The sequence below is a fragment of the Carlito syrichta genome, unplaced genomic scaffold (assembly GCF_000164805.1).
Source record: "Carlito syrichta isolate Samal-C Ts95f unplaced genomic scaffold, Tarsius_syrichta-2.0.1 Scaffold302611, whole genome shotgun sequence".
Lineage (NCBI taxonomy): Eukaryota > Metazoa > Chordata > Mammalia > Primates > Tarsiidae > Carlito > Carlito syrichta.
Window position 1 is genome coordinate 242,476 of NW_007246707.1, and position 25,887 is coordinate 268,362.

Consider the following 25,887-nt stretch of genomic DNA (forward strand, 5'->3'; position numbering starts at 1 on the left):
TCTTAGAAAACTATTTGGTTCACAATTTGTCCTCAATTTGTAAGGATAATTGTGCAAAATATTCTTTCATCATGAAGCCCCTAAGCACTTATTAAGCACCTACTGTATGGAAAGGACTATATTAGCTACTGTGGGAAAAAGAGAGATGAATAAAATATGGTTTCAATCTTCTGTGAGCTCATCTAGGGTTGAACATATTTGATTTGCCAGTAAAACAGTTTGCCTCCTTGGTGGCTATGTGCACTATTCTCTCACAAAATTAAAGAAAAAAATGAGCTAAAGTTACCATTGTATCACTGATATTACTGAACCAGCCTTTGCTCTTTTCAGAGATCAGGGAATAAAGGGTGTTCATTAAAAGCAAAACAGTTTATTTTTATTTATTTATTTATTTTGAGTTGGAGTCTCACTTCATCACCCAGGCTGGAGTGCAGTGGCATGCTCATGGCCACTCCAGTGTCAACCTGCTGGGCTCCGGCGAGCCTTCCACCTCAGCCTTCCAAGTAGCTGGAAATACAGGTGTGCGCTGCCACGCCTGGTTAATTTTTTACTTATTGTAGAGACAAGGTCTATGCCAAGTTGCCCGGGCTGGTCTCGAACCCGTGGTTTCAGGCAATCCACTCACCTTGGCATCCCAAAGTGCTGGGATGACAGGCTGAGTCACCGAACCCGGCCAGCATGACAGTTTAAATTGCATAATGTTCATCCGGTCAGTGACGGAAAAACAACGCAGCACAGCCTCACACTTTCTCGTCCTTATTTGCCTAATGAATCAGACCCACCCCAGGAACCCGAGACAAGATCAGGATTATAATAAAGTCACCTCCTCCCTGCTCAGCAATTAAACAAATCTGCCATAGACTCTCCCTTCTATTTAATTTTTATTAAAAGAATTGCTAAGGTACTGAGATGCAGTACATCATATTTATTACCAAAATTATTAACAAATATACAAAACTTATACAAGTAATTTTCTTACATCCATTTATTCTCTATAATACTGATTTTTGTTCAAGTAGGTTATCTACAGTATGTAAACATCCCTTGGATTGACCTCACACAGATTAGGAAAGCCCTCTAACCCATGCTTTTTATCAGATACTTCTTTTTATTTGGCTTTCGCTTGTAGCATCTAATCTCCACATTTGGCACATGGAAGAGACATCTACAGTGCAAAAGAGGCAGATTTTCTGGTTTCATTCTGAACGATGTAGCAGGGGCACAGTTACAGAGTAGAGAGGAGAACACTACCTTGATTAGCGGTGATGCCAACAACTCTGGGTTCAGCCACTTGAACTTGAGCACAAAGTCAGTGTCTCTTCCTTCTCCCACCCTCCCACCCGTCCCACATGCAAGCCTGATTCAGTCTGAACCTTGTCTCGAAAGGGTTAAAAGAAATGCCATACGTCCCAGAACAAGCAGGTTAAATTTGACCCAGGAACAATTTCCCCGTGTTCTTAACGTGTGGACTGGTTTCTGTGGTTTGAGGAGCCAGCAAAACTCAAACGGAGAACACAAGAAGATTTAAGACATGGGTATGAGAATACCAGCTTTCTGCTTTCAAGTGCCATCTTTGTATCCGAGACCCGAGCCTTTCCGTGGTGGCAAAGTGACAGAGGTCTGGATGAAGGGCAAAGAAAAGCCAAGCATGCCATAACCCTTTGGACCTCCAAGGTCGGAAGAATTAAAATGAAAAGAAAATTTTAGAAAAGGTGGTTGGAGATTCTGCTCTCCTCTTCCCGGGTTTCCTTTTGCTTATTTAACTTAATCTAACCAAGTAAAGCTGATCCAGAGAGAGCTCCGTTCGCCCCGCTCACCCCCATTCTCACTCTCCAGCACAGTATTGCTCATGTGGTCGGCTGCACCTCGTCCGCGAAGCACCCGCGGGAGAACGTCTGGATTTGGACGCGCGTCCGCCTCCCGGCTTCCGTCACCAGAGGGGCGCGGGCCCCTCCGACGCTCCGTAGAGCTCGGCCAGCTTCCGGAAGCGGGGCCCCCAGTCCGTCAGGAAGTCGAAGCTCTGCTCCGAGTCCGACGTGGCCGACTGCAGGGAGCTCAGGGACCCCGCGACCGAGCCGTCCCCCTCGAACATGTACGTCTGGAGGGAGTCGAAGGGCGGGGCCCACAGGTCCATGTCGGCCTCGTAGAGCTTGGCCAGCACGTAGCTGTGGACGGTGCTGTTCACCGCGCACGACTGAGGCACGTAGCGGGAGAGGCTCTCGATCTCGGGCAGCATGTCCTGCCGCGTCTTGGGGGCGGCGCCCGCCTGCGCCTCGCGGGGGTTCCACATGGCCGCGATGTCGAAGGCCTCGGTGTCCTCCTCGCCGCCGCCCTCGTCGTCGTAGCGGACGATGTTTTCGTGGATGTTCTCCTCGTCGTCGATGATGTACGGCTGCTTCCGGTGCCTCCGCATGGACAGGATGAGCAGCACCAGCACTGCCGGGAACGGAGACGGGCTGTTTAGGGTCGGGACCTGGCCGTTTGGGGTCGGGACCTGGCTCTGCGTGCCCTGCCTGGCAGGATTCTCGAGGAAGCGCGGGAAGGGGAAGCGCTCAGCGAGGGGGGTGAGGTCGGGGACCGCTCTGGGGGATTTTAAAGCTCGGGGGGTTCTGATGGGTCTGCATGTCGGATCGAGAGCTCGTGGACAAATAAGGCTCTGCATTTCTTCAGGCGGCTCGGTGAGAAGAAGTGGCCCGTGACATCTTTTTGCCTCAGCTTGCTGTTTTGAAATTGCGTGTACACGCAGCACTCAATTTAAAATCCCATTCACAAAGCACTGCTATGGCCTGCTACGGAGGGAGATATGCCAAGGACCAGGTCGTGTACTGTGTTTGTATGATAATGATATGCATTTTTAAATTATGATGTGTACATCTTATTATGTAGGTTGTAATTCTGCTTATCTTAGCGTCTTTTTTAAAAAAATGATAGCTATGTGGGGTGCAAGTCAGGAGTAGTTACACAAGCGAGCTTCCTGATGGTGAAGTTTGGACCTCCAGCTGGCCCTCCACGTCCCTGGTTTAGGACCAGGTGATGCTAGGTTCTCCCTCCCCTGGCGGTGTCCTTCGACTGCCGACCCTTCCCTTGTGCTGTTGTGATTAATGATCAGGTCCCACCTGTAGCTGACCACATGCAGAAGAATGAAACAGGACCTCTTAGCTTAGCATCTGAATAGGATTTTATTCTATGTAGTCATGTATTAACTAATATGCATATAGAGCCAAGCTGAGCGTGAGCCAAAGTTGTAGACTTTTTATACCTCTTCCAAAAAATAAGGGAGCATAAGTGATCCCTGGGGTCCAATAACCTCAGACTTTTTTTCAGAAAGGCTTTTCATTAGAGAGGTGGTTGTGGCTTTCTGGACCCAATGGTGTTCATGGAAGGGAGAGAATGAGCAGTGACAATTTATATGATTCATCATGTTATCAAAGAAGCACCACACTGTTAGATGCACCCTTGCAGGTTTGGATGAAATTTTATCCCACAAATGCATTTTTTTCCCCAAGGATGTGTTCACTGGAGTTTAAAGGAGAGAGAGAGATAATCCCATTGAGCTGTTTATCTCTGTGAGTGAAAACATTTTCTAGGGAGTGTGTTGAGGTTTTAGCTGTAGAACTGCTATTGATTTTTTTTTTTTGCTGGTATGCTTTGTTACAGCTGGTGAACAGTGACAGTTTGACAGCACTGCAAAATAAGACCCCAGTTTATCCAAGGTGAAAAAAGTGGAGTACAGTCATATGTACAGTAAGAGATTACAGATTGAAATAAAACTTACAATAAAGATTTAAAAAAAATTTGAACGTAGATGGGCTTTTAAAAAATTTTTATAAATTACAGTTAATGATGTTAATACATAGTATTTTCCCAAATAGCTTGGGTGACAAAATACACACAGAGGAAACAATGATATGCTTGCATATATTTTCTCTATGTGTAAAAATATGAGACATAGACTTAACGGATTGTGGTATTTCGAGAAGGAGACAAATAGAACTCTAAGGAAGTGAGGACTTGAATTGGGCATCAAAAGCTGGAGTGTGATTTGAACTGATGCTGGTTGGAGAAATAGGATTTTAAGCGAATGTGCTGTGCTTGTGAGATTCAGTAAACAGTTACTTAGCCCGAGTATTTTTAAGGCTCTATGGGGAAACAGTATTGAATATGACATGGTTTCTGCTCTTATAAGTTTGCAATATAAGGAGATTACAGGTATTGACAATGAATACAAATCAGACAGTAATAAGGGCTATCATGGGATCACAAGTGTTGCCAGGAGAATATAGAGGTAGAGCCAGTGAATTCTGCTTAGGAGATGGAAAGGAATTCACACAGGTGACCTTGAAGTGGTACGGGTGGTATTTTGGAAAATGCTGGGAAGAAAAATTGAAAACACCTTTGGATACCTGTTGGAAAGATTTATGATGGTCATGGAGAATTAAGCAGTTTATATAGAACTGGTCCACTTCTTGAAAAATAAAGATTGCTACATGTCTTACTTTTTAGGTAATCTGATGTAAATAACAAGTGTTGCAAAATCAGTAAAAAAAAAATGGTAAAAGTGGTCCTCTTTAGTTGAAATTCTCTGACAGAAGAGAATCAGTTCTAGGGCCATTTATTCTTTAGGTACCGTAGACACAGTGCATAGGGCTTATGAGATTTCCTAGGAACTAAATACATATTTGAGACATGAAAAAAACCTCACAAAGTAAAAATTAATGTGTTTATTTAGTTGTCCACACAATGTGGTATTTTGTTGACAACTGCTACTCATCTTTCAGTTTTAAAATTATTTTTAATGTGGGTTGTGCAATTTTAGAAATAAGAGTGCTTACAACTGAGGATTTTGTGATAACTCTGCTCAGTTTAGTTATTGAAAACTATTTATTCTGAACAATTCAAAAGATGAGACTTGATCATGGGCTTGGGAGGGATAAAATAAATTGCCTCTTGCACACTGTTTCTAACTTGAGAGCCTCTCTGAGCCACTGTCTTTAAATCAGTATTTCTGTAATGGTGGCTCTTTGTGGGCCAGGGTGCACATACAGATGTTTTTCAAAGATAGAAGTAAGGACAGCCTGTCTGGAAATTTCTCCTAGGACCAAGTTTCTTCAAAGGCCTCTTGCAGGGTGTCCTGTACTACACACAAGGGTTCCCAATGCCACCTTATGGACACTCAAGGAATTGCAGTGAAGTGCTTGCTGTCACCAACCGGAAACTGTAACAGTTCTCTCTGATCCAGGGGCCCAAGGACTTAGAAAGGTTACTTATTTATAAACCACATGCTGTAGTTTATAATGGGTTTAGAGAAGCATATTCCACAGACCTACCTAGAAGGCCAGCCAGGTGCTAACATTTCACATAGGAACTGCTTTCTTTGATCTACTCAGCCTCTTGGTGTAGAGGTGAACTTGGGATCAAGGGTGTCTGTGGATATTTCTATATCTATTCTAATTTTAATGCCCAGTGCTTCACTTTTTTTGTTATAGAAAGCTGGGGTTTCTTTTATATTGAATAATATTACTATCTACTAAATGTACTTTTCTCTTAGCAAGATATATATGCTATGGATAAATTCAGTAAGGAGAGCAGGGATATGTCTTGGTTTCAAGAGTTGGCTGGGTGTTTTTTAGTCTCTGTTTTTGAGTGTGGAGTTAGAAAGCGATTGCATGGATAGCTTTCTGCACAAGGGAGCTGGGTGGCTGCCTGGTAGTATGACTTGAGAGGAGGAAGGAAGGACCCCTTCCCCAGTAGGATTGTCCCATTAGCCTGCTGTCACATCCTTGTATTTCACCAGCAGAGGCAAACTGTTAGTCACTGCTCCTTGCTAGATGGCCTTACTGTGTGCAAGGGATGCTAATGCCCCAAACAGTGTATTCCTCAGAAATCCATGTGGTTCATTCAGTCACTTCCTTCAGATCTCTGCTTAAAGTTCTCCTTATCAGTGAGAGATTCTCTGATTAATCTACTTGGAATGGTACCTGTCCCTGTCCTCGGTCCACCCAGGACACCCTGTTCCTCTTTCCTTCCCTGTAACACCATCTCCAGAACTAGGGGATGGGCGTTAGGAGAAGGACAGTGCTGCCCAGACACTGGGGTGCTCAGTGTATGGCCTGCCGGCATTTCAGTCCTGGTTCGGCCTCTGACGTTTGGTTTTGAGCCTGTCACTTGCCTCTTTGTGACTTAGCTACTACTTATCTGAAACGAAGGGGTTGGAAGATGTCATTATCATATCCTGTCCAAAATGGCCATTTTGGTTCTGTGATGTCAAAATGACTTGCTTTGTTCTGAAGTTAATGCGTGAAGACAGGGACATGTCTCTTTGATTAATCCAAGTACCCAGCATGATGCCCTGGCCCACAGTAAACGGGTAATAAATTCATTTGCTCTGACCTTGCCAAAGAGGTTTTGGAGGAAGGGACTGTCTTCAGTTTCTTTACTTGTTCCCGGCCATACTTTACCACCTTCCATGGTATGGGAGACCAGTTCTGAAGAGCTGTATTAGGATGGGAATGAACTGGTATCTGAGTAACCATCTGCAGGGCCGCACAGGACAGAAAGGGGCCCCTTACTCACCTAAGAGGACAAAGACGCAGGCGAGGATGGCGATGAGGGCACCCCGGCTCAAACTGACCGGGAGCATGTAGGCCTCGGGGCTGCAGGACATGACGTGGCCGTCGTCGTCACAGCTGCACACCTGGATGGTCAGGGTGCCGGTGCTGCTCAGCACGGGCTGCCCACTGTCTGCTATCAGGATGGGCAGGTAAAAGACGCTCTGTTCCTGCTGCCGGAAGCCAGACCTCCTGGTTAGAACCCGGGCCGTGTTATCTGAAGAAGCCAAGGGTTTCAGGGTGGAAAAAGAGAAGGTGAGTTAATGTCTGGGATTGAGGAAAGCAAGGGGGCACGGTCGGTGCAGGAAGAAGAGAGGGGAGGCAGCGTTCCCCGAAGGGACTCAGCTACAGCCACGGCAGATTTGTCTGGGTCAGCATCTGGATTCAGAAACCAAGATCTGTGCCTTCTTTTAGGCAAAACCCTGAGGCCTGGAAGGGAAAGCCTCTTTTGGGAGTCTGTCTTACCCTTTGTGACGTAAAATGCCCAGGGCGAACCGTCAGACTTCAGATCTGACAAAAACGTTCCTGGGAGAGCTTGACAGAAATGAACAATCACCGGTGACTTGTGGTCCCTGTTTGTTCCTGCTCTGCAGGTTGCCAAGGCCCTGGCGCTGCTCTGTGCCTCTAGGAAGAGAATGCCGAGGACTGTGTGGCTGTGGCAGATGGCTTGTGTTTGCCACTTTGGCTGGAGTTCACGTCTTTTGCTATTTCCGGTTATGCCTGTGAAAGGCAGTCACCACTTTGCCTGTGCTTCCTATAGAACCTGCTCATTTAGCAGAAGCTTATTTGAAGGCCTTTGGTCATATGACACACTGTTATTTCTTCTGGCTTGGTGATCTCAGTTTAAGCATTAATATGAATTTGGCGAAAATTTGTTTCTGATCAGCTATCTGAGTTATTTTTCCTCCATCTTTAAAAGAGGTTAGCCAAATTACTAGATGTGTTTCTACAAAGCTAGAATGTATGTGTGTAGTTACATTTATATTTACCTATTGTCATGTTCTGGAATTTTTTTCCTTTTTTTTTTTTTTTTAATGTGCCCTCAAGTTTCCTGGAGCGAGTTTAAATTCTAAAGTAGATATATTTTTGCAAAGCTCAGGTCATTTCCAGCAGAGGGAGCATTTAAGAAGTGTGGTAGGACATACAGGAAGTGACCCTCAAAGCTAATACAACCAACACAGAAGTTCCTCTGAATGTGTTGCATATTTCTTTTTTTTTTTTTTTGAGTTGGAGTCTCTGTCGCCCAGACTGGAGTGTGCAGTGGCTGCTCCCGGCCACTGCAGCCTCGACCTGCTGGGGCTCCGGCGATCCTTCCGCTTCAGCCTTCCAAGTAGCTGGAACTATAGGCACGCGCTACCATGCCCAGCTAATTTTTTGATTTATTGTAGAGATGAGGTCTCACCAAGTTTCCCAGGCGGGTCTCGAACCCTCAGGCTCAGGCAATCCAATCACCTCAGCCTCCCAAGGCGCAGAATTTATAGGCTGAGCCGAGCCCGGCTTGTGTTGCATATTTCACAGGAAACAGTGTAGAATTTCACAAAAAATTCCAAGAGCCAAACCAAAATAAACATTATTAATGATCATTAATATTTCTGATTTTTCTTCCTTCTTTTGGACATCATAAAGGATTATACTTTTCTGTCTTCTTAAATTTGGACATGTCTGTGTGATTTGCTTTAGTTGATAAAAAATGAGCAATAGTGATTTATGTCACTTCCAAGCAGAAGCCCGTAAGCTGATATATGATCCTCTGTGCTCTTTTGCCTTGCTGTAGTTACTAAGAAAGAATGTGTGACATGCAGATCTGAGCAGTCTGGGACACTGAGCTACAGATAATGGACAGTTGTTCTGGGGCACTGAGACCCACAGTGGGCTTTATGTGAGCAACAAATTAACTGTAGTTGTGCTAAGGCACTGAGATTTTGGTGATGTTCATTCTTGTGGCATAACCTGGCCTGTGTTTATACTAATCTTTTAGTTAACTTTACTTCCTGCTTTTTATGGTAGTAGCTGTTGTTTATTGAAAGATCATGTGCATACTTCAATTTTTACATGTGGTATCATTTATTCTTCACAATTTGGTGAGATAGTAATAATCTTACGTTTTTTACAGTTAGAGAAGTTTAAGGCCTAGAGTGATGTTATAATTTGTTTGGAGTTGTGAACCTATTTAGGAGAATAGCTGAGATTTGAATGCTGGTCTCTCTGTCTCTAAAACGTGCATGTCTTCTTTTGTGCTATAATAACTGCTTGTTTAGTTTAGTAACATTAACTATCAAAAAAGTAATCATGCTCTCTTCCTGCTTTGATGTAGGCTACTTTCTTCTTATTTTTTTCTCAGTGGAGAAAGATTACCAGCCTAAGGATTATATTTGTATTTCCACCTACCAGACAATCCACCCACCTTTCTGTTTTCCATTAATTCCACTTCATAGTTTTTATTTTTTGTTTTTCCAAAACCAAGTTTTTCTCTAAACATAACTATTTTTATTTTTTGGTTTAATCTAGGCTAGGTAAAAAGACTTTTAGGAAGACTGACTAGAGCTGAATTTTATAAAAGCATTATATTATATCTACTATAGTGTATGTTGCTTGATCTAAGAGTAATTTAAGATTAAAGAAAAAAATCAGAGCATCACATTGCTGGGTCCAGTGCTGAAAGGAGACTGGCATATAGTGGCCACTAGAAAAAAATTTTTTGGATTGTGGTAATTAGAGTTCTAGTAACTTATTTGGAAATAATATTTCTAAGATGACCCAAAACACTCTGTGTGTGTGTGGGGGGGAGGGTGCTAAAACAGGACCCAACTTCTAGTCCCAATCTTAATTCTTACTCACTCTCTGATCTTGGGCCATTTGCTTACTTTCCTCATCTATCAAATGGGACATTGAGAGGAATTAAACCTTAAACTTCCTTAAAACCTTACATAATTGAAAGGGCGAAATGTCAAAATGGAATAAACTTAGCTAAAGTGCAGCCATTTGAACACTGCTTAGCTCTGTCATAATTTCTTAGGACTTGCCCCCTAACCATTAACAAATGGCAGAACTGGTTTATCAGAGGTAGTCACTAATAATTGGCTTGTAATCCCTCAAGCATGCTTTATATGATTACCTTTATCCAAAGTATTTGTCTTCCAGTCATAAAGACCAAGCCAACCTAATCTACTGTGATCAGCCCTTCGTGACCAGTGTGACACTGACCCCATCACTTTGGCAATGGTTCATGTGATTACCTGGCTCCTACATAATGATATAAAACAGACCATGACCCAGTCACCTTGATGGCCTGCCCACCAAGAGGAAAGTCTTAAAAAACATTCAACCTCAAGTAGTGGCCACCATGCCTTTGTTAGGCTCTGGCCCAGCCATTCTTTTTTTTTAAGCTCTGGCCCCCTCCCCAGTATGGGGGAGGCAGAGCCCCCTTTTCTTTCTCTCTCTCCAATCCACTTTCTAAATAAACTATTTTCTCAATCTAATTTTTGTGTAGTTCTTTGCTTCTTACCTGCGGCTCAACTTACCAGCCTTCTGACCTAACAGTTTTGCTGAACCCTAACAAGAATTATTATAATTATCAAATGAAGCAAAGTATGGGAAAATGTTTTGAAATTGTAGGGTGCTATATACACATAATATTTTTCATCATGTTTTTGGGGCTAAATGTAAAAAAGATTTTACTTGAGATAATGCCCTGTTGTGTTCATAAGACAATATCATGTTTCAGACATGGGGGCAGAGGCACTTGACAGTAGATCTGCTGTATCAGATGTTGGTCAGTTTTTTAATGAGCCTCAGTTAAGGATACTCATGGGATAAGTTGTTATGAGGAGATTAAGAGTTCATGTTTTCTGTGGACGTTGTGCTGACTTCTGTTTTGGGAAACCTTCCAAGAGATGAATCATGCCTTTTTATAGTCGTCCTGTTCCAGCGGTCAATCTTTTTCAGGTATTGGTACCATGAATTGGTGCCCAAAGTCATCTTTAAGAAATTTAGCTGCATATTGTCTCTGTATTGATTCTGAAATACCAGAATGAAGCAATAGAGTGACACTTAACTGAAAATTTGGAGAAACAATATAATGTGCAGTTCCCCCCAGGGTTGCCTTTGTAAAACCGATCCTGAGGAGGCTGAAGCCACTTCTTGCAGGAAGGGTTTTCCTATGAAGCAGATAAATGAACAGTCCAAAACTTTGCCCCAATACAAATCTCAGGATATTTGATGGTAGTATTTCTGTTTTTATAATTCATATCGCCCTTCTTTGCAGAATTATTACAGTGGTTTTATGATAACACGTAGAAGGTTTAAGGGATAAAGGGATGATGTAGAAGAATGCTTTCAACTGAGAAGAAAACAGGTTAGAGATTCTCAAGTTTTATAGCAGAAGACTACCATGTGGGGCTGAATTAATAATGCTAATCTCAAATAATTGATGTTAAGACTAAGACCAGGCATGCCTAACCTGATCATGACTTTGTTTTTTACTCTGTTTAAATTTTTACGAAATGACAATATTTTAGAATTAGAAGTAAAATGAGGCTACTGCAGCCCTGAGAAGGTCAGATGGCGAGTTGGTAGCAGAGTTAGCAACAGAAGGGGTTCATTTGACAGATTTAACTTGTTTTTTCCATTGCTCTGACCTTTCTTTGAAGCAAATCATCTGGCTGGAGAACAGAAGACTCTCCTTTTCCCATCTGTGCCCAAACTGGAGTGTACTGGGTCTATAAAGCCTTAGCTGATCTGAATGCTTGTTGGAAAAGAGGAGTCTAGAATTCTATTCCAGCAAAAATGTGGTGGGGAACACTTTCTAGACAGGGAATCTTGCCTGAATGTGTCTCTCGAAGTAAAGTAATGCAGTTGTTTCAATGCTGAAACTGCTGTTTGTGTTCTTATATTTGCCTTTGCTGTCTTCATTACTTCACCTCTGTCTGCCTTTTGTTCTGAGAGCTTTTTACTGTTTCCTCCTTTGATCCTTGCTTAGAAATGTTCCCTCAGGTTTTTCTCCTTATCTAGGTCACTTTCTGTCATCTTATCTCAGATTCTTCCTATCATTATAAAACATAGAAACAGGGTTGCTCCCTGTGGGAATGAAGGATTTTGCCTCTACTTTGTAATGTGTCTGGCACAGAACAGGCACTCAGTAAACATCTGGGGACTTACTGACTGAATGAAAGTTTTAGAGTCCGCAGAGGGCTCTCTTCGTTTTTGGTATTCTGAAGCACAACTTTGAAAGAAACCACAAATTAGCATTAACATCCTTCCTGCTATTGAAGAGCAGGTGACCTTTGACACTGTTTGCATAGTATACAGCAAACAAAAGTATCTTAAGCTGTAGAAGAGCCTAGATAGCCCGTCTATCCACCTTATTACCTTGATTGTCCCTTATGGTGAAGTTGGGGTTGTTCGCAGCCTCAGGAGCCAAACTGTAGTAGAAATGCTGACCATTGCGTGGGTCATCTTGGTCTACTGCACTCACTGTCTGGATCAGCTGAGGGAAGGACATGAACTCAGGTGAATTGGGGCCAAAGGTAAAAGCTTCAGGAATTAGTAAAACCCCAAACCTGGAAAGCCAGCAGTGGGTGGTTTTATGTAATGAGAAGAATGCCATGAAAATTACCCGGAAAGTTTCCATGCCATTATACAACTCAAGATTGAATTTTCGTTTATTGTTGGGCCTGAATACGTTAATAGGCATTGAGTAAATGTTACCTAAATACTCCACATACCTTCCTCAATATAATTTCTATTCTCATACCGTGACCAGCTAATTTTAGGCAGTCTGAATCGTAGATTTTGAGTTAAAGAACTCTGGGGTGCCACAAGGTCGTCTTGATCCCCAATTTTTCTCTTACCCCTATCTATTTAACCTCATCACTGGGTAGATATTTTAGGGATAAATTGCCATATTTGGGAAGCTTTGGTTAGGGATGACCACTACCTTGAAGGGAAGTGTGCAAACTCATCAGCTTTGGCTATGTTAGGGTTAACAGTAAACAAATATGAGGGAATGGGTCACAAGTAGTCATGTTTTGTTGGCAGGAAGGGGAACTAGAAAAGGCTTAGAGTACAAGATTCCTAGGATGGGATGTGTGGAATAGTTGAGAGAAGCAAAGCTTTGGAATGGGAGAGCAGGAGGTGAGCAGGATTCCTCTTGAGCTCTTTGGTCAACTTTTGCCTTTCCATAATGTTCTTTAAAGGAGTAAGTTGCACAAAGGCTGGAGACCATGATGCAAAAGCTATTAAAGAAAGTGTGAAATTGATGACTGGAACAGTAGTGGACAAGCAGTGGGAGGTGGCGGGGGAGGGGGAAAGAGCGGGAGGTGGGATATAGAAGAGGTGTTGACGGGTGGTCTCCACTCCTGCTGTTTAAAAGTCAGCCATGTGGCTGGGCTCGGTGGCTCAGCCTGTAATCCTGCGCTTTGGGAGGCCAAGGTGAGTAGATTGCCTGAGCCCGCGGGTTCAAGACCCACCTGGGCAACTTGGCGAGACCTCATCTCTACAATAAAATCAAAAAATTAGCTGGGTGTGGTAGCGCGCACCTTTAGTTCCAGCTACTTGGAAGGCTGAGGCAGAAGGATCGCCGGAGCCCATCAGGTCGAGGCTGCTGTGGCTGGGAGTGACCACTGCACTCTGCTCTGGGTGACAGAGTGAGACTCCAACTCAAAAATAAAATAAAATAAAATAAAAGCCAGCCATGCTTCTGCCAGTGTAGGAACTGGAATGTCAAAGGTCAGCTTGAGGCACCGGTGGGCTTGCATAGGCTGTATTTGGTCATATGTAAGTTGTTGGAGGTGATGCTGTCCTCACAATATGCTGATGATTAAATAACAGGGGGAGAAGCAAGGGGCCTTCTGGACACTATGTTGCTCAGAATCCCCTTTGAGGAAATACTTGTTACCCCAGCCTTGATCTATTGATCTCTTCAGGAATTACTTGTTGCAGAGAGTCACCTTACCCACTGCAATGGTTTGGATATTTGACCCCTTCGAGTCTCATGTTGGAATTTAATCCCAATGTTGGAGGTAGGGCCTGTTAGGAGATATTTGGGTCATGGAGGTGGATCCCTCATGAATGGCTAGATGCAGTCCTTGCCATCATGAGTGAGTTCTTGCTCTATGAGTTCTTGGGAGAGCTGGTTGTTAAAAAGAGCCCTGCTTGCTTCCTCTTTTGCCATGTGATTTCTGCACATACTGACTCCTCTTCCCCTTCAGCCATGGTGGAAGCAAGTTGAGGCTCTCACCATATGCAAATGCTGGCACAATGCTTCTTGGCCTGCAGAACTGTGGGCCAAATAAACCTCTTTTTTAAAAAAAATAAATCACTCAACCTCAAGTATTTCTTTATAGCAATACGAACAGACTAAGGCACCCACAGTCACTGCGCCTTCCAGGGTAACCCACATCTAGTGACTAACTGATGTGATAGTATATGTGCCTGGCCATCCCATCTCAACTTGGGAAAACTCTCATTCTAGAACTCTCTAAGAAGTTGGCCGAGGCAGTCAGTGAGTCCGCATCACAGCTGGACTTCTCCTTTTGCCCAGTTCTGTTTCCTTTCTTTCCCTTACACAGGCATTGGATCCAAGGGCTTTTCTTCATAAATACCTTATACCAGAATCCCTTCTCAGGGTATGCTTCCTGGAGAACTCAACTGTTGGACCTAAAAGCAGGGGTCAGGAGAGTAGTGGAGATGAACTTGCCACCAGCAGTCTAGCCTCATGCCAGTCTTTCTCACACACTGAGGTAATCTTTCTGTCCCATTCCCACTTGGAGACAAAGCCTGCGCTTTTCAGTCTGCTTGCAGTGCTAAACACAGATACGGGTAACATATTTATTAAGAAATGTCATAAATAGAAAGTTTTCTTCAACTTGGCAAACATAATTGGGAAGGTCATTTCAGAACATCTGACCTGTGAATCATGTTTACATTGGTGAGGTTGGGGCCTGAGGTATAGGGCTGGTTGGTTACAGGGCTTCAAGGTAGGAATGAGTGAAGACTCTGATTGCTAGGTCTGGATTGGGAGCACCCTAGCCTGCTCTTCTGCTTGCTATTCTCCTGGCAGGTCAGATTTCTTCCTCAGACTCATTTGTAGTGCAATATTCTGCTTAGCTGGTTGCATTCTGCCCCCAGTCATCACTAGGTGTGTGGTCCGATTGCTTTATAGGGCTTCCCTTATAGCTGTTGGCTAAAAGGAAGGCATGTATTTGGACTTGTCAGACGTGAAGCTGATGACAGTGTCTGAAAAGTAAACACAGGGAGGGACTGATTCTTTATAAACCAGACGTACCTCCTGAGCTATGCGCTTTAGAAAATCTTCAAAACATTTCCCAGAGCCCAGATCAACAGGTAGAATTTTCAGTATCTTGGACTAAAGGTGACAAAGGTGACAGACTAGACTGGAAGTCACAGATTAGCTGCACTACAAAGCACTGTATAATATACTACTAAAAGATGTATTTAGAAGTGGGGGAGATGTTTGAATCTCAAAACAAGAGGGTGTTTGCTGGTCACCTGTCAGAATTCAACTTCTATTCTGAATCCCTCTTAGAAAGGGAGTGCTGTATTTTGGGGGAAGGGTGGTTTAATTTACTTTGTTGCTTATTGCCCTCTTTATATTACAAATTTAAATTAGCTTTTTTTATTATAAGGTATTATATATTATATTACAATATAATATAATTGTATAATATAAACTTATATATGCTACACATATATAAATCATTATAAAGCCAAATTACAATAAATTATTAAAGACCCACTCCCTCACTTTAAACTCCTTAGCACGGTAACTACTGTTTTTGGATTATCCCTCTCAGTCTTTGTTCACATGCAGACATTATTTTACATAATACAAGCATGTGTATGTAGCTTTTATACTTCCTTTCTTTACTTATAATAACATGGACCATTTCTTGTGCTGTAAAATCTGTGTTGTAAATTTTATTAGCTGCATAATATTTCATGTCTTTCTAGACTAGAAACTCAATAGATATGGAAGTAGAATTATCTCAAACTTTTTGAAAAAAAAAAAACTTTTTAGGAGGACTATAGACCATTGCACCGAATTTCAAGGATTGATGGATAACATAAGTTTAGATCAAAATCACCTTTTCCCACCTCAGGATTGGGAATCACATTTTGCTTTGAGTAGAATGGTAAAGATGTGTTGAGTCACTGTTTGGTGAGTTTAGGGAGCTAATATAAGTCATGGTTATGCAGCCATAGTCTTTCTGTGTAGCAGGATGCTGGAGCTGCTGTTCAGGTGAGTGAGTGGTATGAAAGCAAAGCAATTAGTTGGAGGCCCGAACATATGCACTTCTCAAACCCCTAACTTTCTTTTCCTTTCCTTCCTCCTTCCCTCCTTCCTTCTGAGACAGGATCTTGCCCTGTTAAACCAGGCTGGAGTGCAGTAGTGTGATTATAGTTCACCACAGCCTCAAATTACCAGAATCAGGCTATCCTCCCATGTTGGTTCCTGAGTACGTGGGACTACAGGCACATGCTACCACACATGGATAATTTTTAAATGTTTTGTAGAGACAGGGTCTTACTATGTTGTCCAGGCTGGTCTTCAACTCTTGACCTCAAGCCCTTCTTCTGCCCTGGCCTCTCAAAGTGCTTTACAGGTCTGAGCCACTGTGCCCATCTTTAGCTTTCATATTAAAACAATCCTGACTCATTTGACCTACTACCAGAACCCATAGGACCACTGGTTATATACTGGATGGAAATGGTGGTAAATTAGGATTGTTAGGGAATCTGCTGGGTCATAGGTAGAGGAGAAAAATGCCTTCGCAAAAACAGGAACCAAATGGAGAAGATGGAAGGTCGGATCATAGGCATGCAACAGCGAAACACGCACTGAGACATGGCCACTCCAAATGGAGTTCCAGATGTTTCTCAATTACACCACTAGGAATTTGATAAGTCGAATATTCAGTTAGCTTTAAAAGCATATTTGAAAAAATATGCAAATAGGTCTCTGAAGATTATGGAATCACAATTATTTCAAATAAGTGGAACTTTGTCCAGATTACTTTCCTCTTAAAACTTGCCCGACATGAGCAGCTCTAGGAAAATAGGTATTTTAATTGAGGGAGGGAGTAAGGTAGGTAATTTCTAGGTGACAGAGCATTCTGAGATAGGCCAGGCAGTCCCCAAAACAAGGTACTTGTTGCCAGAAGTTAAGAAAAGGCAGTGGGAAGATATTGAAAATAAACTTTCTCTACTGCAAAATAGTTTGAGGAATTAGTGCTCCACTCAGGATAAGAGACACCTCTTCCTCCTTCCTGTCCACATGGCCTCTCACTTCCTGGTCCCAGAACAGCTATATCACAGTTCCGTTTCTAGGTGGGTACGTACCTTATAAAGGCTACGCCATGAGTCAAGCCACCCTCATAGCACTTGTTTACACCATAAAATGTAGGCTCCCAGTGGTTGCCTTAACAAACAAAACCATTAGCACCTGCTGTACAGAAGTGGGGGACACTGTTTTAGCAACTGTTAGCTGCTGGAGTTGAACCATCTTCGATGGTTAATTTGGTTATCTGTGACAGGTGTTTCCTTCTGCTAGGGTTAACCAGGGTGCACCGCCCGCTAGGTGCCTTACCTGCCCTGCTTTGGCATTCTCACAGACAAAGGCTTCATAGAATCTGGGGAACTCTGGAGCATTGTCGTTCACGTCTAAGACTTTGATGGTGACAGGCACACTTCCAACCTGGGAGGGATTATCTAAAAAGAACACAAGGAAAACCAAAGATGAGAGTTTAGTAATGCAGAAAAAGAGGTAATGCTCTTTGTTGGAAGTGGGTATTTACCTGGTCATTCTGGTTTTGAAAGGAATAAAGTCCATGAATGTGGTAACACAAGCATAGGGTGCATATGTTGCCTAAGAGTGTAGCCAGACATAAGAAGCTTGGACAGAACAAGGTGTGTGTAGGAGAGTGTGTTTAACAACAGTAATATGAAGGGAAGGCGAGACGAGGGGAGCAGGAGTCACAGAATGAACCTTAAAATGAGGTATTGAATCACCCACTTGGCTCATACTTTGGGTTCTGAAATTAAAGGCAGGTCTATTCTATGTTCTGGGCTTTAGAACAAGCCGTTTCTAACCTGATGCATACTGTGTGGCACCGCTTGGCTCTAGTCCTGTGGAATAATCAGTTCTTTGAATTGTATTTCTAAAGGTTCCAAGTCATTCACTGAAATACAGGTAACACCGCACATTTATTTCTGCTTTGGGACTAAGAGGATATTACAGGATCAAACACACGCCAAATCCATTAGCTTTGGCTGGGGCAGACGTTACTCCATCACTCATGGGGACATGTGTCTTTTTGGTCTGTGTGTTTTGCTTGGGACTACCACACAAAGATAGTTTCACAGCCCCAGTAGTGCCCCTGCTGTCTTTTGCTATTTTGGTCTTTACCCCAAGAAGACAAAGTAGAAATTACAAGACACAGACATTATTCTTGGTTAATAATTTTACTAAATCCTAGAATGCATTGTTCTTCTGGTTTATTTTTTCCCTTACATTCTCAAAAATATCTGTGCTTTACTGTTTCCCCACTGAATACTTCTATTGTTTGATTACCAGAAAGTGCCATAATTAAAATTTATTTTTTCATTATACCAGGGGTATTTATTTATAGTAGAAATAGTGAAAATTTCATAAAGACATAAGAGGATAAATAGTATCTACAATTCTACTACCAGAAATAGCCATCATGTATGTAACAGTATAGAGTGTATGTCCAAAATGTGAGATACATACACACACACATTACAGTTAAGCAAAATTTTAAAAAGTTGAATTCAGAACTTAAATATTTTAGGGCAAGCGAATCTCATGCCATGCCATTGAATTCTATATACTTTGAAAGTATGGGTGTTAATGTCTACATGATATTTTCATTTGACTGTATGTTGTGCCATAATTTATTTAAGTTGGTCTATTATTAGACATTTAAGTAGTTTCTATTCCCTGCACATTTTAAATTAACACTACAGTGGAAATCTTTGTATGTAAATCTTTATTGATAACTATAATTATTTCCTTAAGATAATTACTAACAGTAGAATTCCTGAGAAAAGTAGTATGAATATTTTGGAGAATTTTAATACATATTGCTAAATGGTCCTACTGCCTGGCAATGCCTAGTTATATAGCCAGTAGATTAAGGATGGCCATTTTTCTGAACCTTTACTTGCACCAGGTATCATGAAGAAAAATGGAATGTAGTAGTATATAATCTAACTTTTGTTAAGTCTATAGTATGTATTAATCTGCTTTTTATTGATTCCCCATTCTATATATAAGTTTGTTATGTCAATAAATCTGCCTTTTATAGTAAGATGTCTCAAATTCTTATAGGTGTGGATATGTGTATGTGTGCATGTAATAAGAGTGATATGTTATAAATTCTTCCTTTCATCCAATAGCAATATTTTATGCTATTTGTAAATTCTCAATCTTATTAAAGATTGAAAGCCTCTTAGATTTCTTAGGAATCTTCCCTTTTCCTCATAGCTACTTGAGTTAAGAATGTTGTCTTTCTTGAGATACCCAAAAAGTGTTTGAACTGAACGCATTAACTTACTTGCATAAACCAGGATTTCCATTTCTTTCCTTAAAGAATGTAATTTTTGCTACAAGTTCTAGAAACTTCCACTTTCTATAATACTTGTGTATTGTCACTACGTGGAGACCAATGTATTGTGCTACTTACTCATTTCCATGGCAAGTACAGTGATATTATGCCAAGAAAATTCTTCCCGGTCTAGGGGTCTTGCAGTCATTAGGGCGCCTGTCGTAATGTCAACATAGAAAAATCTTCCAGGGTCACTGCTTCTGTCAATGGAGTATCTGCAAAAACATGGATTATGTTCATCATTTGCATTTGGATAAATATACGACAACATACCACATTAGAGAACTGAGTGCATATTACGTGAAGCATGACTCTGCCAGTTCTGAGTTATGGATGCTTAGAAGATTTCATTTGTGATGTTATCATGTTCAAAACCAAAAACCAACCCTCCAAAACAAAACCAAAAAAACTTGCTGCTTCAATTTTTTTCATTCAAAAAATGAAATGAACAGGTCACCAAAAGTCTCAGGGCAGTTTAAAGCTGTCGAGAGATAAATTTATGCGTGAAACTTGAAACTTTCTCTTTAGACTTGAAACTGCTCCAAGGATTTTGGGACAGTGTAAATATCAACCCCTCTGTGTTTTTCTTCAAAAGGAATTTTATTCAAATGAGTTCTCAAATACTAAACTGAAAAAGGGGAAAAGATATGATTTAGTTGTACTGGTCCTTGTACATGGTATTATCTTTTGGGGAAAAAAGCTTCGCACCAGGCCTTTTGTGAACGTGCAAAAGACTCACCTCCTGGCAAACGTGGTAATGGTGGTGCATTTACTAGTTGAGAGTTCTTGTCTATGGAATACTTTAGTAGGATGGACCAGATCTGTCTAGGTTGCTAATTGGGACACTAGTAGAAAATATTTGCAAATCGTACATTAAATAAGGAGCTAATATCCAAGATGTATAATAACAAGAAAACAAATATTTTTAAAAGGGTATAATAACTGTCGGTTTTTGAATATAATATATATAATAACTGTCAGTTATTGAATATAAGGCACTTTATGCACTTAATACACAGTTTCTTTTAAAATTTTTACATCTCTGGGAGGAAGTTATTATCCCAGTCAGCAGATAAGAAAACTGAGGTTTAGAGAAATTGTTAAGTCTCCCCACCTTTTCTTTTAAGGGTTAGGGTTTTTCTCTGTCACCCGGGCTGGTGTGCAATGTTGCAATTAAAATTCACTGCAGCCTTAAACTCCTGGACTCAAGTGATTTGCCTGCCTCAACCTCCTAAGCAGCTGGGACTATAGCCTCATGCCATCACACTCTGCTGATAGTTGGTTTTTTAAATGAAAACAACAACCGATAAAAACAAACAAAACAACAACAAAAACATGCCTACAAAGTTCATATAAAATGAACTGCAGTGTTACTTTTTTCCTATGTATAATTTGTGGTTGAGTTTTAAAGTTTACTGACTATTTTAAGAGTTGAATTTTCCCTTAGGAAAAAAAAATACTGGTTGGGTTATGACAGTTTTATCTTTCAGCCCCCGACACAGGAGTAAAACCCAGCCATGTGGTCCATGGAACCGTAATCCTGACGGCAACCCTCCAAGTTGTAGGCATGATGCCAAGGGGAGAGGCAGTCTCTGATAAAGCAGCCTTCTACACTCAACCCTCCACCACCTTAGTGAAAGTCACAGATGGTGTGGGAGATGGAATGATAGAAATGACTAACTGACAGGACCCCCGACAGCCCTACCCGTCTGACACACTGGGAACCTTCCTCAGAGAAGTGGTCCCTCATCAAGGGGAACCCCTCCCCAGTTCCCCAGGCAGCCTGAGTTGAGGGGATAATGGCCTTCATTTCTCTGAATGGTATGCTGGGTCAATATTCACGAGGCAGGAGAACAAATTAAAGGTGTAGGTACAGATGGAAAATGAGGAAATTGGGACACACTAGTGAATTATGTAGGTGTCTTTCCTTTCTGAACTGTAATTTTCTCACCTCCCATGAGCAGAGTCAGCATAGTATACACATACACAGCTGCTCTGAGCCAAGAGTAGCTGGTTCTTGCCGGGCTGCCGGCTCCCTGATTGTCACTTGGCTGAGGACGTCTCTGAATCTGGGAGCACTTTGGAGGTGGGGCGTCAGAGTAGGCTCGCTATATCTGCACACACTTTAGGAAGGCACAGGAGGGCAGGTTGTTTGCACACCAGCAGAAGTCTATTTCAGTTGCCAAATGGCTCAGTATCCTACTTCCCAGAAAGTCCTTTAGCATGTAATAAAAATTCAGGGAATGCAAGCATTGTCTTTTTCATGTACATGTAACTAAATCTGGGTATTTCATTTGTAGGCTTACCAGTAAATGACCACCTTATATCCCTGAGTAAACCATGTACTTTCTAGAAAGGAGATTATGCAAGTCCTAATAATATTTGAAATTTTTAAATGGCCTTTATTTGTAACATTTTAACTTCAGGTGATATGATGATTTTTTTTTGATGATTTAATAGATATTTGCTTTTTAGGAATATAAATCTTATTTATTCTTTGTAACAAAAATGAATTAGACAGTCATGTAGCATATAACATACACAAATTATTTTAAAATAAAATAGATTTTACATTAAAATAAAGATAAAATGAGCAATTGGGGGAAAGATAACAGAAGAAAGCAATTCCTTTTTTTTTTTTTTTTTTTTTGAGTTGGAGTCTCACTCTGCCGCCCAGGCTGGAGTGCAGTGGCACATTCCCGGCCACCGCAGCCTCGACCTGCTGGGCTCCGGTGATCCTTCCGCCTCAGCCTTCCAAGTGGCAGGAACTACAGGCGCGTGCTACCATGCCCAGCTAATTTTTAAAAATTTATTTATTGTAGAGATGAGGTCTCACCAAGTTGTCCAGGCGGGTCTCGAACCTGCAGGCTCAGGCAATCCACTCATCTCAGCCTCCCAAAGTGTGGGATTATAGGCTAAGCCACCGAGCCCAGCTCGGAAAGCAATTCTTAAACAGGTTTACTAAATGATAGGCAGAGTTCTAACTTTTAGGTGTTTTTCCCTCTGACCATCTAGGACCTCAATGCTCTACTTGGTCCAGGGACCATTCTTTGCTGCTGTGGAACAGTAAAAGAGTTAGGGACCTCATATATAGCATTAGGAATTCTCTTTGCAACCAAAATGCCGAGATAGAATTTTCCCCAGGTCTGAGCCTGGGGCTTGGCTTTGCCCCATACCTGAGGCCTTGTTTTTTTACCTCCAGGCTTGTGCTCTAGTTCTTGCCAGTTTCTTTTTTTTTTGAGTTGGAGTCTCTTTCTGTTGCCCAGACTGGAGTGCAGTGGCCGCTCCCGGCCACCACAGCCTTGACCCACTGCCCTCCGGCGATCCTTCCACCTCAGCCTTCCAAGTAGCCGGAATTACAGGCATGCGCTACCATGCCCGGCTGATTTTTTTGATTTATTGTAGAGATGAGGTCTCGCTGCCTTGGCGGGTCTCGAACCCGCGGGCTCAGGCAGTCCACTCACCTCAGCTTTCCAAAGGCGTGGGATTGCAGGCTGAGCCACTGAGCCTGGCTTAGTTTCTTTTTTTGAGTTGAAGTCTCACTCTGTCATCCAGGCTGGAGTACAGTGGCATGCTCACGGCCACCACAGCCTCGACCTGCTGGATTCAGGTGATTTTTCCGCTTCAGCCTATCAAGTAACTGAAACTACAGGCGCACGTGCCACCACTCCAAGCTAAGCTTTTGATTTATTGTAGAGACAAGGTCTTGCCATGTTGCCCAGACTGTTCTCGACCCTTGGGCTCAGGCAGTCCTCTTGCCTCCAGCTCTCAAAGTGCTGGGATTACAGGCGTGAGCCCATGCCTGGTGTTCTTGCCAGTTTCTATCTCAGGATTTAGAGTCCTGTCCCAGAATAGCCCAGTGGACCCTGTTCTGTGTCTCTGACCTGTTGCATTTATCCTGGCTGGGTTCTATTGGAATAGCCAGACATTCCATTATGGGCCTTCCTGAGGCTGATTGACATGCTGGCCTACTGATGGTTCTCAACTGGCCTGTCATCTGAAGCAGCACTTTGTGTTAGCCAGACAGGATTTCTTCATTTTGTCTATCTCATTTTGTTCCATGTCAGTCGTGGCTCTAGACCTGGTAGTTTTTCTCTTTTATTCTTAGACACGTTTTGAAAAGAACTTTAGTCCTGAGTACTGCGTATATCCTCTAGGAATTTGTGGTTTCCTGACTGTGCTCAGTTTCTATTTGTTATTCAGTAGTGTAACTCTTAGCAGAACCCTCTTTCCAGTGCTTACCACATAGGGGTGCAGAATCAGAATCTGGAAAGAAGATGTGGAAGTATCCATTGGGTTTCTGACAATTTTAGAAATGGATCTGATTTCCTCATGTTTGGGCTTATTTTGTTTCAAACAGTCCCCCGATAAAGTTTTCCCCTCAATATCTTCTCTGATATGAATAGACAAATCTATTGGGGATTCACAGATATATAATTAAAGATCAAAATCAGAAGGTATGTATTCTTGACTTCTGAAAATATACATTTGCAGTAAAATCGACTTCATTTTTGTTGTGGTTATTCAGGGAATAATGCGGTTGCACTAATTTCTCCCCATACCATTTTACATTTAAAAAGCTTAAGGTTGAAATATCACTTGGATAAAGTTGTTAGATTAGTTGCCTTTGAAAAAAATCAAACATCAGAATTCAAGCAAAATAATTTAAGTCATTTGAATGCCTAAATGTGTAAAACATTTACTGGTTGGTTAGAGGAAGTAGATTTCCCCTGACTATAGTTATTCTCTGGAGAGAACCATTCTTGTTAAGCTACAAAAGGACATTTTCATTAAACACAAAACAGCGCTAGGTGAGGGAAGTAGCCAGATGACAGAAAAGGCATTTGATAAATCGGGGTGTGTTTAAAATGTGTTGTCTGCACTAAAGCCCTCGATTCATTTTACTGTGTGGCTTTCAACAATTACTGTGACAGATGGCCGCCAACAGCCTTGGAATCCTGACCTTTTGTGTCAGGCTTCAGAAGCTTGGCAGTTGCTCTGGAAGGTTGAGGTGTCAACCTGTCCACCAGCTATTTGCACTCTGCTTCTGGAATTGATGGGAAATGACCATAATCATAAGAGCAGCTCTCCTTTTCCTGAGAGGAAGCATCTTGGTTGAAATCTTAAATTTCAAAACATACTTTGGAGAGACAGATATGTGGGTTTCAGTATAAAGCCCTACCTGGCTGGTCTACATGGCATCAGAGTAATTGACAATAGAGTAGTTTTTTTTTTTTTTTTTTTTGAATTGGAGTCTCATTCTGTTGCCCAGACTGGAGTGCAGTGGCCGCTCCTGGCCACTGCAGCCTCGACCTGCTGGGCTCCGGCGATCCTTCCACCTCAGCCTTCCAAGTAGCCGGAATTACAGGCATGCGCTACCACGCCTGGCTAACTTTTTTTTTTTTTTTTTTTTATTGTAGAGATGAGGTCTCGCTGCCCAGGCGGGTCTCGAACCTCAGGCAATCCACTCACCTCAGCCTCCCAAAGGTGCGGGATTACAGGCTGAGTCACCGAGCCCGGCTAATAGAGTAGTTTCTATGCCTGCTTTTTATATAGTATATGGAAATCTATATATGGTATATGTTATTTTCTCCATTCTTTTTAAAGTAAAAAATGTCAAAGGTTCATCAAGGTTGAAAGAATGTGCAGTGATCACCTTTATACTCACCAGTAAGAGTCAACAGAATTTTAACTTTTTGACATCTGTTCATCTGACTGTGCTTTATTTGAATCGGTGGTTCTCAACTGGCAATGATTTTTTGCTACTTCCCTGGGTCATTTGGCAATATATGGGGATATTTTAGGTTGTTACAACTCAGGGAGTGCTGCTGGCATTTAGTAGGTAAAGGCCAGAGATGCTTCTAAACATTTTTCAGTGCACAAGGCCACCCCTCCCAACAACATAGAATTATCCAGCCCCAGATGTCAATAGGACCACGATTGAGAAGGGATGCGTGTGTGTTTGAATCAATTAAAAGTGCATTATAGACATAATGACACTTCAGTTCTAAATAACATGACAAGGCCATGTTATTTAAATAGAAAAAAAGAAAGAACGAGGAAAATCTCCAGAGATGGGATTGAGAAGGAAGAAGCAAAGGGAAAAGTGCAAGAAAATTACATACACGGGAAGGGAAGATTCCAGGATATAAGGAAAAGGTGAAATCTGTGGGAAAACCTGATTGAGTTGTTGGTCACATCTGGGTCCTTGGCAGAAATGATTTGTATGGTTGTTCCAATCGCTACATCCTCAGGCACCTCCACAAAGTAAAAGCCAGGTTCAAATATAGGGGGCTCATCCACATCTTCCACACTGATGTGTACCATTGTTGTGTCTTGAAATGGGCCCAGGTTCAGAAAACGCATCTCTAGGTGAGGATTGGCTCCTTCTACCTTTAAAGTATAGCTTTTCTTGCTTTCAAAACTCAGAGGCTGAAATGTAATGACAGGAAATGCAATTAGTCCCTAGCATATTTATCAAGTTTCAAAAGGATGTCCAATATAGATGACTGGTGGGAAAATTCCCAGAGTCATTAAACCTATGGGAGAGAGGTTAAGGGGAAAAAAAGAGAGTTTTTCTGTTGCCCTGCAGTTCTTGTTCTTAAAGTCAGTTTCAATTTGGGAAAGGATGA

General features: G+C 42.0%; 1 protein-coding gene across 1 annotated transcript in view; it reads right to left on the reverse strand.

Annotated features, from left to right (window-relative positions):
• Window positions 1-868: 868 nt before the first annotated feature.
• Window positions 869-25,887, reverse strand: part of CDH20 (cadherin 20) — a 50,593-nt gene continuing 25,574 nt past the window's right edge. Inside the window, exons 6-11 of the mRNA XM_008057024.1 lie at window positions 25,434-25,687; window positions 19,334-19,470; window positions 17,215-17,336; window positions 11,976-12,093; window positions 6,574-6,825; window positions 869-2,436 (exon numbers count right to left, since the gene is read on the reverse strand). Coding sequence (XP_008055215.1) covers window positions 1,931-2,436; window positions 6,574-6,825; window positions 11,976-12,093; window positions 17,215-17,336; window positions 19,334-19,470; window positions 25,434-25,687 — 1,389 coding nt within the window. The 3' untranslated portion in view covers window positions 869-1,930. The remainder of the gene's footprint in view (window positions 2,437-6,573; window positions 6,826-11,975; window positions 12,094-17,214; window positions 17,337-19,333; window positions 19,471-25,433; window positions 25,688-25,887) is intronic.